The 11,524-nt window shown below is 51.8% G+C and overlaps 1 protein-coding gene across 2 annotated transcripts in view; it reads right to left on the bottom strand.

The window, feature by feature from the left end:
• Nucleotides 1–3,211: 3,211 nt before the first annotated feature.
• CACNG3 (calcium voltage-gated channel auxiliary subunit gamma 3) overlaps nucleotides 3,212–11,524 on the bottom strand; it is an 86,714-nt gene continuing 78,401 nt past the window's right edge. For both annotated transcript variants that reach the window (XM_053213272.1, XM_015067120.3), the window contains exons 3-4: nucleotides 9,700–9,840; nucleotides 3,212–4,304 (exon numbers count right to left, since the gene is read on the bottom strand). In XM_053213272.1, coding sequence (XP_053069247.1) covers nucleotides 3,793–4,304; nucleotides 9,700–9,840 — 653 coding nt within the window. In that variant the 3' untranslated portion in view covers nucleotides 3,212–3,792. The remainder of the gene's footprint in view (nucleotides 4,305–9,699; nucleotides 9,841–11,524) is intronic.

Raw genomic sequence — 11,524 nt, 5'->3', positions numbered from 1 at the left:
GAATCGTGGTCGGCAAGGCTTAGGCGGTGACTCTTTCCTACGCTTTGGAATCAGGCAGACACGGCTTTGAGCACCTGCTTTGCCGCAAGTTTCAACATCAACAATTCAACAAGAGTACCTATCTCAAAAGTGAGGATTAAAAGAGGCAAAAGAAGTGAAGTTCACAGCACACAGAGTGGGGGCCAGGGACCACGAATACTCCTCACGGGGTTGGCCGGGCTGGAAACTGCAAACTGCGAGTGGTAATATTAGTCTTCATTTGATGTCAGCCACCTAGGTCTCTGAGGCCGCACGCGCCAAAGCCTTGCTGGGAGCAGACCTTAGATGGAACAGGATGTGGGAAAGGTGGGCAGGGGGTCCTTCCAGGGGGTCAGGGGCCTACGTCTCTCTTCCTGCTCTCTGGCCTTTGTACCTGTAGTTTGTACTTGGCCTCCAGAGCAGACGTCTGGCTAGTGAAGCCCCTGGGACCTTTCTCTCCGTCCCCATCTCCCCAGATGCCCTGTTTTTGATAAAGTCCTAGTTCCCAGGGCTCCGGGCTGCGGCTTGTTCTACTTCACAGGATTCGTCACCTGTTCACTCCATCCCTCAGATCCTTCCCTCTCCAAGGGTGCCTGAAGCCTCGAAGCCCAAAGCCAGGGATGAGACAATGGGACCTGAGTCACCTCTGCAGTGTTAGAGGACACCGGTCCCGTAGTTGAGACAGTTACCCTCCCCAGTGCGCCTTGCATCTTTCTGATTAAACCGAGGAAAGTGTCTTCCCTGGTGAGAGAATATCTCTAACATCTTTCTAACACTTTGGTTACATCCTTCTTACAAAGATCAGGCAGCAGCCGTCAGCTTAGAACGGGCAGCAGCTAGAGGACGGCGTGATTGCTTTGTTTTGATTGTGTCTATTTTCCCAGTTGCCATTTCCTTACGGCGAACAATTCCAGTTTTCCTTCCAAAGCGGTGACATAAAGTTCAACTATCAAATCTATTTATTGAAGTAAAACGAGTCGATGTAAAGAAAAACGGTCGACAGGTAATTGTCGATGTAGTATGTGCTTATGAAAAACTTGACGAGGGTAGTGCTCGGATGGCCGGTCCAGAAAATCCTGGTAGACCAGGAGGTCGCTCACATTAGGGACTATCAATAGGCTGACTATCAATGTCGGTTCCGCTTGTTAGCATCTTACACACGTTCCCTCTTCAAGCCTCTGTTCCCTCACTTGCCAAAATGAGGATAGTAATTCCTACTGCACACGGGGTTGTTCTAAGGATTCAGTGAGATAATTTGATGTATGTGAGTGCAATTTGCATGAGATGACTCTTAAAACAATTTTTTTTAATGTTTATTTATTTTTGAGAGAGACGAAGACAGACAAAGTGTGAGCAGGGGAGGAGCAGAGAGAGGGAGACACAGAATCCTAAGCAAGCTCCGAGCTGTCAGCATAGAGCCCGACACGGGGCTCGAACTCACAAACTGTGAGATCATGACCTGAGCTGAAGTCAGACGCTCAACCGACTGAGCCACCCAGGCACCCCTGCATGTGACGACTCTTAAGGGTTAAATGAAATGAGTTGTTGGGAGTCTGCGTTCTACAAATTCACCGCGTGGGTGTGGGCCAGCGCCTCCCTCCCCAGGCCTTTTGTCCCATGGTAAAGTCTGGGCAAGTCATGTAACCTCTCTTGCCTCAGTTTCCTCCTTGGGAAAAATGGGGCTATTACTGGCAGGATTAAATAACGAAGTACGTGTCTGCTGCTAGATCACAGCCTGGCACGTGACAGCGTTAGGTAAGCGTGAGCTCTTGGGACCATCGCTGTGCCCTCTGCGGTGATCGCAGCCCTAGGTGGGAAGGCTCTCCGGAAGTGTGAGCATCTGGCGTGGGCCAAAAGCCCTCTAGGAAGCCTGTGTTGGCAGAGGTGACTTTGACCTCCCTTGCCTTTTGGTACGGAATATTCAAAATATTCAAATGTCCTTCCCCCGTGCCCTCAGGCCCCCTCCCCCCCCCCCCCCCCCCGTATAGAACATCTATTTGGGTTCTGTCGTCCTGCAATGATGCTTTTGCTGTATCCCCCTCAACCCCCAAATTCATATGTTGAAGTCCTAGCTCTCCTTGTGATGGTATTTGCAGATGGGGCTATGGGGAGGTAATTAGGGCTCCATGGGGGGCGGGCTGTGCTGGGAATAGTGGCTACCCAAGAAGAAGAAGGAGAGAGAGAGAGACAGAGCCAGAGAACTGCCACCTCCGAGCTGTGAAGACACAGTGACAAGGGGCCATTTGCAGCCAGAAGGAAAGCCCTCCGCCGTGGCTCTTAGGCAACAGGCTTGACAAGACAAAGCCCACAGTGACACCTGGCTGGATACAGAGGCTCTTTAAGCCAAAGGCCCTATGCAGCTGACCAATGGGCTACTTGCAACCCACCTAAGATTACCAGAAAAAAGGGAAAGTTCTATCCGTCCCCCCCGCCCCAACCCCACCCTCCCTGACTCTGCCCTGTGACTCTGGCCCGTCACCACCTCCTGGGGCAGGACGGCCTCTCCTGTGCTGTCCTGCCCGCTGCCCCCATTGCGGTGTATTCAATAAACGCTTCTCTCTTCTGTTCTGCTTTGGGTGAATCCTCGCCCGGCCCTCGCCACCGGCCTCCACCCAATCGGGACACCCCACACTCACCAAGAACCAAATCTGCCGGCACCCTGATCTTGGACTTCCCAGCCCAGAAGGATGAGCAGCAAATATCTGTTGTTTAAGCCTAACTCCTAAAACTAGGAGTTTTGTAAGAGCAGTGCACGTTGACTCAAATGGTGCTCACTCTGCTTGGAATACATCCAAAAATTAGAAACCTATGTATTGATTATTTACACATGACATTTTGTTTCAGCCTCACAACTCTGTGGAGAACACTCTACCATGTTCCATTGTACAGATGAGGAGACTGAGGCTTCAAGGTCAGGTGCACTCGCCCCGGGCCTAGAGCTCCTGGGTACCAGAGCCAGCTTGCTTGCCCCCAGCTAGCCTCCAGGGATTCAGGGGAGGGACTCGCCGACTCTGACACTGGTCGGGGGAGCACCTTGCTGGCCTCAAGGGGTGACAGGGTGGTGGGGAGCCTTCCTGGTGGTTAGCGTGTGACGAGCAGAATTCAGCTTCTCACACAGAGGCGAGCCAGTCCCACGGCAGGCAGGGAGTTTGTGCAAGAAGTAGCCGGAAGAAAGAGAACACGCCCAGCTTGGTTGGTTACAACAAGGCAAAACCTTTAATAACATGAGTGCTTATTACATTAGCTGCTTCAGGGCTCTGACATCTTTGATTTCTGGTCATGTTTTTCTAACACGTAAAGGTGAATGCCTCCCTCGGGGCCACCTGGGCGGTTGGGGTCCTGAGGATTCATGTGAGTGGGCAATGGGAACAACTGCACGTGCCTGGGGAATCGGGGGTCCCCCTCCCCCCCAAGCCACCACCCGTGACTTTGAGTAAAGTCCTCTTCCAAGGAGGGAAGAATGTGGAGGTCCTTCCAGTAAAGAAGGAAGAGAGGAAAACATCTGGCACAGATACACAGAGAGAGAAATGACATCATGGGGTTGGCTTGAAAAGTGGGGGGGGGGGGGCCTGGAGGGGGAGGGATGGGACTTGGGGGAGGGGGGTAGGACCCGGAGGGCCCGGGGCCAAGTTTGGGAGAGGGCTGAGTCCATTTGGTTTCATTCTTTGTAAAAAGTAATACCATCACGAGGACCATGCCATGCAACCTCCCGGCCACCTCTGTTCGCTGCCCCCGCGGCTGTGCTGGGGCGGAGGCCAGAGGGCAGAGGTCAGTTCAGACGGGCGTAGTGCGCCTGTTGGCCGGATTATTATGCAGCGACTCCTTGAACTCTTTGGGCGTGGAATTGTGGAACTGTAGAAAAGCGTGGTCCCGGTCGGAGTTGAGGAGGGTCCCCATGGTGATCTTTGAGGGGTCCCGGGAGAGGGTGAACATGGAGATGTCAGTGGAAGGGATGGTGTGGAAGCCTTTGCTGATGGGGGACAGGTCTCGGGATCTGGGCTCCGTGGAGCGCGAACTTGAGCGCCTCCGGAATCGATACCTGTAGGGCGGAAGGCGCGCAAAGGTGGATTTCTTCAGGAGCTCCGAGTGGGATTTGGCACGTAACTGCTGATGTTTTTCTATATAGATGTGCACAGCGACAACTCCCACGATTTCTGCGATGATGAAAGAGAAGGCCCCGAAATAAAAGGACCAGCCATAGGAGTAGCTTTTTTTGGAGTCACGCTGCCCGGGGTCTCCGGCATTGGCTGATATATAAACTATGATGCCGATGATGTTGCTTAACCCTAAAAGAAGCGAAAAGAGAAACACATCTTTCACACACCTCTGCGGTAACTTTGAGCCTTGAAATATTTATAGAAAGTGTGGAGGTAACAGGGAGACGGGTGAATGGATTTATGGCTGGGAAATCCCACCACGGGGTATGTCTCACGAGGTCCGTCTCTTGGGAAGTGAGGAATTCTGCTGCTCGGTCCCCGGTGGCCTGCGTTCAGCTATGGGATGCGCCCTATTCCTGTAGCGAGCGCCGGCGAGCTCCGGAATGCATGCATTCTCCCTTACGAGCCATTCATTCCATCAAAACCTGATCTCTGGCGCTAAGTCATGAGGATGGCAGAATGAAGGAGGTACAGGTACCCGCCTCTGAATGCCTCACCGTGGGTAGGAGAGACTGACATGTAAATGCAATTAGAGCAAAATACAGTGAGGGCTCTATCAGAGACGCATGTAAAATGGTTCGGGAGCAAAGGGAGGCAGGACAGGTGCGCCCCTGGGGTTTGAAAACAAGGTGACATTGAATGGGGTTGAGCCAGGAGCTGAAAGGCTACTGACTACATAATGTGACAGAAGAAATCAAGAGTGACCTGCTAGGGTGTTAGCTTGGATGATGAGGTGACACCCTGAGCTAAAATGAGAGGCAGCAAAGAGAACAGGTTTAGAGAAGAGGAAAGATTGGAATGCACTGAGGCGGACGTGTTTATCGAGAGTCTAAATGCAGCTGTCCGGTGGACATAGATGGGTCTACACCTGCAGTTGGGGGACCCAACGAGTCCAAGGGGAAGGGACAGTAGCTTACTAAGTCTTTTTTATCTGCACCGGAGAAGGTAATGCTTTCAGTTAGCTGTCGGTTGAGCGTCAGGAATTGGGGAGCGCAAAGCCGATGTCCCCAGTAGGCATGGCCTGCAGACTTAGTGTCCCTAAGTGCCATCGGAGTAGCCCTGGAAATAGTCACTTAGAGATGAGCTGATTCTCTGGGGAGTGGTAAGAAGAAACAACAGAACCTGAGGACCCAGGGGCTGTGATGATCTCTGACCACCTTCCTCACATTATTGTTCCAAAGGTTGAGTCTCTCTTTTTGTCTCTTCCGGGGTGTGATACCAACATTGACTCGGGGGAGTTGGTATATCGGCTGGCATCTCCTTGCCTCCAATTTTAGGGCGGGGCTAAATGGAGGCCCTCGTTACAGTTCCTAGCACAGCTGGTGAATGACCAGATCCAGCGGCCTCCTGTGCTCCCTTTCTGGGCCTTGACTGCTCCGTACTCTTCTTGTGGATCCCCAAGGTCTCCCCAGTGGTCCATCAACTAAAGGGTTAGAGCTGGGCACGGCAGGGGCCACGAGACTCTGCTCCAGTGCTGTTCTGACCTGCTGGTGCACGTGCATTGAGGGGAGTTAATATTGGATTATGATCTCTGGCCATTCATTCTCCATCTAGGACTTGCTTCAGGAAGGCGGGCTGGGGGGTCTGCTTCTGCCCCGTCTCCTCTTGCAGGCATGATCCTACGCAGGCATCCAGCAGGTAGGCAGCGAGTTCTAATCACTGAGCTATTTCTAAACATGGGCGTTGACACAGACAGCCCGTGTCAGGCTGCAGGAAACCACAGGATGAAAAACTCCTTCTCTTTCTGGAGTGTCAATTCGGCTTGAAGATTAGTGGGGAAGACACATTCTTTTATATTAAAATGAACATGGATATAATAAGGAGGAGAGAGCAGAATTCACATGAATTTTTAAGTGTAAATGGGAGACAGACTTCTAAGACATTTCAGCTCACTCAAGGTGCTTCTAGTGATGCCCCCCGAGTCCCCAGGGCCATGTTTTCTTTCTCCTCTGCTAGCAGGGAAATTCTGGTGGCAAAGTTTGGGAAGCCCCTCAAGGAAGCCTTTTTTGGGGGAGGGGGAGGGGGAGAAGTTCAAAGAAAGACCTGGATGTCAGACCAGGTTAAAGGAGGCAGGAAGCCAAGCGACTTGCCATCAACTTATAGGGCTCTTACCATGTGCCAGGCACTGTACAAAGTCTTAACATGCACCATCTCAGTTATTACAACCGACCTGCTCCTCCCTTGGGGAGTCTGGGTGGCACAGTTGGTTAAGCATCTGACTCTTGGTCTCAGCTTGGGTCACGATCTCACAGTTTGTGAGTTTGAGCCCCACATCAGGCTCTGAGCTGATGGCACAGAGCCTGCTTGGGATTCTGTCTCTCCTTCTCTGTGCCCCTCCCCGACTTGTGTGCACGCGTGCTCTCTCTCTCTCTCTCAAAATAAATAAATAAACTTAAAAAATTAAAAAAAAATTAATCCTCTCTTAAAGTTTATTTCTTTATTTTTTGGTAATCTCTACATCCAACGTGGGGTTAGAGCTCACGACCCTGAGATCAAGAGTTGCACACTCTTCCAGCTAAGCCAGCCAGGTGCCTCTAACCCTCTTTTACAGAAGAGGAAACTGAGGCACAGAGAAGATATGTAACTTTCCACGCTGACAGTGCTAGGAAATAGTAGAGGTGGGATTTGAACCCAGGACTGTGTTTTGGCCACAGCGCACTTAGATTTCAGTAACAAATTTTAGGAAGAACAAGATGTAGGTGGGCACTTTCTCCCAACCACTAGACTGTCAACATCTTGAGGGCAGACCTAGGCTGGCTTTGTTCATGGCTTTGGCCCCATCTCCTAGCCCAGAGCCTGGCCATAGCCAAGAGTGTTTCCTGAACGACTAGGCACATTGAGTTGCCCGAGAATTAACAGGTGCAATGTATATACCAGCAGCTCCTATGTAGTAAGTGATTACTGTGTACTAGGTGCTATCCTAGGCATCTTACAAATACCAACTCATTTCAGCCTCTTAACAGCCTCAAGAAGTAGGGCCATCGTTACCCCCACTTTTCAGATAAGGAAACTACGTCACAGAGAGGTGAAGGGACTTGCCCAAGGTTACACAGCTGGGAAGTAGTAGAGCCAAGATTTGCACCCTGCAGCCTGGCTTCAGAGCCCATGCTCCTCCGTATTATGCACAGTGCCTGTCCCGTAGTAGGTGCTCAACAAAAGGTTGTTGACTGCTTGCCTGAAACCTCAGATCCTAAGAAGAGCTGAGCAAAAAAGAGCCTTAGAGAGTGCCGAATCCTCTGACACTTTCATTTTATAGGCGGGAAAATGGAGGCATTTCAGCATTCCTTTGGGAGATGGGGGTGTCTAGGAATAGACCCCAAGCTTCTGGCTTCTCCTCAGGGCTTTCACCGCTGCCCCTCATGTTTCCCAGTCCCCATGTGTCCGATCCACCTGCCATCTTTCACAATACCCTTTGTGAGAAAGAAGTTGCTGGTGACACACTCTTCCCTGACAATCCCCTTGGGGGACAAAATAATGATCCTTCTCCCACATGGGAAACCCGAATGTCAGCACAATGCATTATCCACCGGGTCAGTCAGAGCCCAGCGGGTCTGGACAGGCCGCGGATGACTAGAACGTGCCTCAAAGCCACACAAATTCCTGAGTTTGCCAGTTGCTACCCTCAGTCCACACAGAGCGTGGTCAGCTGACCACATCCCCATGGCAAGATGGCGGCTTTCTCTCTGGTCTGTTGCTGGATTTGGTGTGGTTCAACTTCCCCGTTTTCCTGTTTCCCAGGGCAAACAGTGGGGGAAGAATAGGGGCAAGGTCTAGGAGGGGGGCAGGGCGCTGGGTTTTAGACTTTGGAGCCATGTTGTTGCTGCTTTTCCAATACTAGAAAATAATATTGGGGGGCACCTGGCTGGCTCAGTCGGAAGAGCATGTGACTCTCGATCTCGGGGCTGTGAGTTCGAGCCCCACGTTATGTGTAGTGATGGCTAAAAAAAAATAAACTTAAAAAAGAAAATAAAATAATATTGTGCTTTTTATGGTCAGCCTCTTTCCAACAACACTGAGACGTGGATACTATTATTATTTCCCATTTTACAGTCGAAGAAACCAGGGTATGGGGAGTCGGGGAGGTTCCCGAGGCTCACCCAGGTAGAGCCAGAATTAACATCTAGAAGGAAAGCCCCCCTTTACACACCATTTCTTCTTCTACTGTTCCCACCCTGCTAAATAGTCTGCCATCACTGGGCCAAGTCGGAAGGCCACCACCGGAGTTGAGTCCCCTTCCCCCATCCACCTTGTTCTATGCTTCTCTAAAGTATTCGTCCTGAGGGCACTGGATGAGGGGTGGGGTGGGAAGAGATGGAAGGGGGGATGGAAACGCAGGGGTAAGAGAGGAAATGAGGCGGGTGGAGGAGGGATGGAAATGGGGGGAGGAGACAGAAGGCAGAGCATAGGGCCCCTTCCCGAACTGACTCATCCTTCTCGCCACCTTCTGGACAGGCCAGGTATTGGTTATGAGCTCTTCCCAGAGGGCATCCGGGGCTGCTGGCTTTTTACCTGGTTCCTGGAGACGCTTTGAACAATATGAGGATTTGAGCCCTTGGAAAGCCGTGACACGTCTCAAAGGGCCAGACGTGACCAAGTGAACAGAAAGGCGGACCCCGTCAAAGCACACTGAACCAGTCCTTCAGGTCACACATTACACGCACCACACCTGCCCCCCACCCTACGCGCAAGCATGACACTTGAACAACAGGGGAGTTAGGGGTGCTGACCTCCCGCACAGTCAAAAATCTGTGTTTAACTTTTGGTTTTCCCAAAACTTAACTACTAATTGCCTACTGTTGACGGGAAGCCTTACTGAGAACACGGTCAACAAACTCGTATTTTGTTTGTTCTATGTATTCTATACTGTATTCTTACAATGAAGTAAGCTAGGGAAAAGAAAATGCCATTAAAAAAATCATAGGGAAGACAAAAATACATTTCCACTACTGTATGCATTTACTGAAAATCCATTCCTCAGTGGACCCGCGCAGTTCAAACCCATGTCGTTCAGGGGTCACCATACATATTCTGTCTCACTAGTCAGCCCCTGTCCCCTCTGAGCTAATCCTGCCACCCTAGTCTCCTGCCTTCCCATGATGCCACCCTCGCGTATCAGCATCTTTGGTTCTAAGTGAAGTCTGTGGCTCTTCATTCTTTTTTTTTTTTTTTTTTAATTTTGTTTCAGAGAGAGAGAGAGAGAGAGAGAGAGAGAGAGAGAGGGGGAGAGCAGAGGAGAGGGGCAGAGGGAGGGAGAGAGAGAATCCCAAGCAGGTTCCACGCCCAGAGCAGAGCCTGGTGCGGGGCTCCATCCCACGACCCTGGGATCATGACCTGAGCAGAAGTCAAACTCGGAGGCTCAACTGACTGAGCCACCCAGGAGCCCCTGGCTTTTCATTCTTCACACGAGCAGAGTATTTTCTCGCTCTTGCCCTGGACGGAACCCTGAATAGCACTGCTCTGTCCTTGTGGGCCTGGCTGGGGGTTGGTGCCTGTGAGGACCTCGGGGCCAGGGCCGGAAGCTCACCTGCAGAGACGAAAAAGATGCCAGCGCTGAGGATGACATTGTGTCTGCTTCGGTGGAATTCGCTGGCCGCCACGCAGAGCCCGCCAAAGAAGAGCAGCGTGACGCTGAGGATGGGGAAGACACTGGAGGCCCTCACAGCTCCTGCGGAGAGAAGGGGAGAGGGTTCCACCTGCGTCCCCGCCAGCCCCGGGATCCACGCATCCCAGGCACAGGCGCCCCCGGGGAAAACAGCACCTGCGGAGGAGGACAGAGCCTGCATCTAATATGGGCGTGAGACCAGTACGGCCGCTCAGGGCTCTGTGCTCGGTGCTAACGCTCTCCAGTCGCCGTCCTGAAATTCTTAATCAGTCTGTCTTTGAATTGCGTTTTAGAAGTGAAGCCTGATAGGCCCACAGACATTGCACTAGGGGACTTGGAGCCTTGACTTGTGTCATCGTCTCTGTCTCCCACACCCCCTTCTCCTTGGGATGGGACCTTAGCTGCCCATTCTCCTGCCCCAACCAGTGATCACTGGCACCCTTCGTTCCTGGTGGGGGCTGGGCATGGACGGAGGAAGGGTCAGGGTTCGGTGCGAGCCCCAGGCACCTGCAAAGCTATGCATTCACCCCTCAGAGTGTCTCCATGCCCCTCGGGGTAGTGTGACATTAGGTAGGCAAATAAAAGACACTGTGACAGATCAAGAGAGAGAGAGAACAGAAAAGAAGAGAAAGCTTTTTTGCCTGTGTTTTGAAGGAGGAGCTGGGATCTTCCTTCACCCTGGACCCTGCCAATTCTGTAGCCAGCCCTGCACCCAGAGTCTCTCCCGTCGGCTCACATGCTATTGGCCAAAATGCAGAGCCTTTTCCCACTGCACACCTATCTTTGCCTATTCCTTGGTCTGGCACTATTCTCTTGATACCCACTTAGTCACTGAATGAACAAAGGAGTTTACTTATCCATGCAACAATGTTACTGTGTACCTACTGGATGCCAGGCGCTGTGTTGGGCCCTCAGGTACCACCGGTGGACATGTGCGGCTACCCCCAGGGCACAGGAGCTGCCCTTCAAAGTAGGGGCTGGCTGAGGGGCTGGAGCAGCTCCTGGAGGCCCCTGTGTTAAATCTTTAGTTGCTGGATCATGGAGAGGCCCTAAGGGAGGCCCCTTAGGCCTTGGGGAGGGGTCCTATGGTAGGGGTTCCAATATTTACCCAGCCAGTATAAGAGTATTTCCTGGTCTGTTCAGACCAGAATATACCAGGTGAATAAATTCCATGTTCACGGTGTACAAAAGAGTTAGGGTCCCAGGTCTCATGGGGCTTACAAGCCAGTTGAGTTGACAGTCAGACATGGCTATGTCATTTGCAGGCCCCAGCGCAAAATGAAAATGCAAGGTCTCTTGTTCCAACATTAAGCATTTCAAGATGGCGACTGGAGAGAATTGAACACCATGAGGCTCTTGGAAGGGCCGGGGATGGTGAGAAGTTGTAGGATTTAGGGTATATTTCTTTTGATCAATCGACTGATTGATTGATTTAGAGCAGGGGAGGGGCAGAGAAGGAGAGAGAAAGAATCCCAAGCAGGCTCCAAGCTGTCCGCGTGAAGCCAGACGTGGAGCTTGAACTTACAAACCCCGAGATCATGACCTGAGCCAAAACCAAGAGTCAGGTGCTAACCAACCAAGCCACCCAGGCGCCCCAGGATATGATCCTAAGGTGAAGCCACCAGAACTGGCAGTGCGTGGTGGGAGACACAGGAGCTGAAAACCGTGCCCATATCTGGTGCCATGCTGCTGAGCTCAGGGTGGTGCCCAAAATGCCTAGAGCATGTGCAGGTGCAGCAGTGGGGGG

Source organism: Acinonyx jubatus, chromosome E3, assembly GCF_027475565.1.
Source record: "Acinonyx jubatus isolate Ajub_Pintada_27869175 chromosome E3, VMU_Ajub_asm_v1.0, whole genome shotgun sequence".
NCBI lineage: Eukaryota > Metazoa > Chordata > Mammalia > Carnivora > Felidae > Acinonyx > Acinonyx jubatus.
The sequence above is the reverse complement of the archived record's forward strand: the minus strand, read 5'-3'. Positions and strand labels throughout refer to the sequence as shown.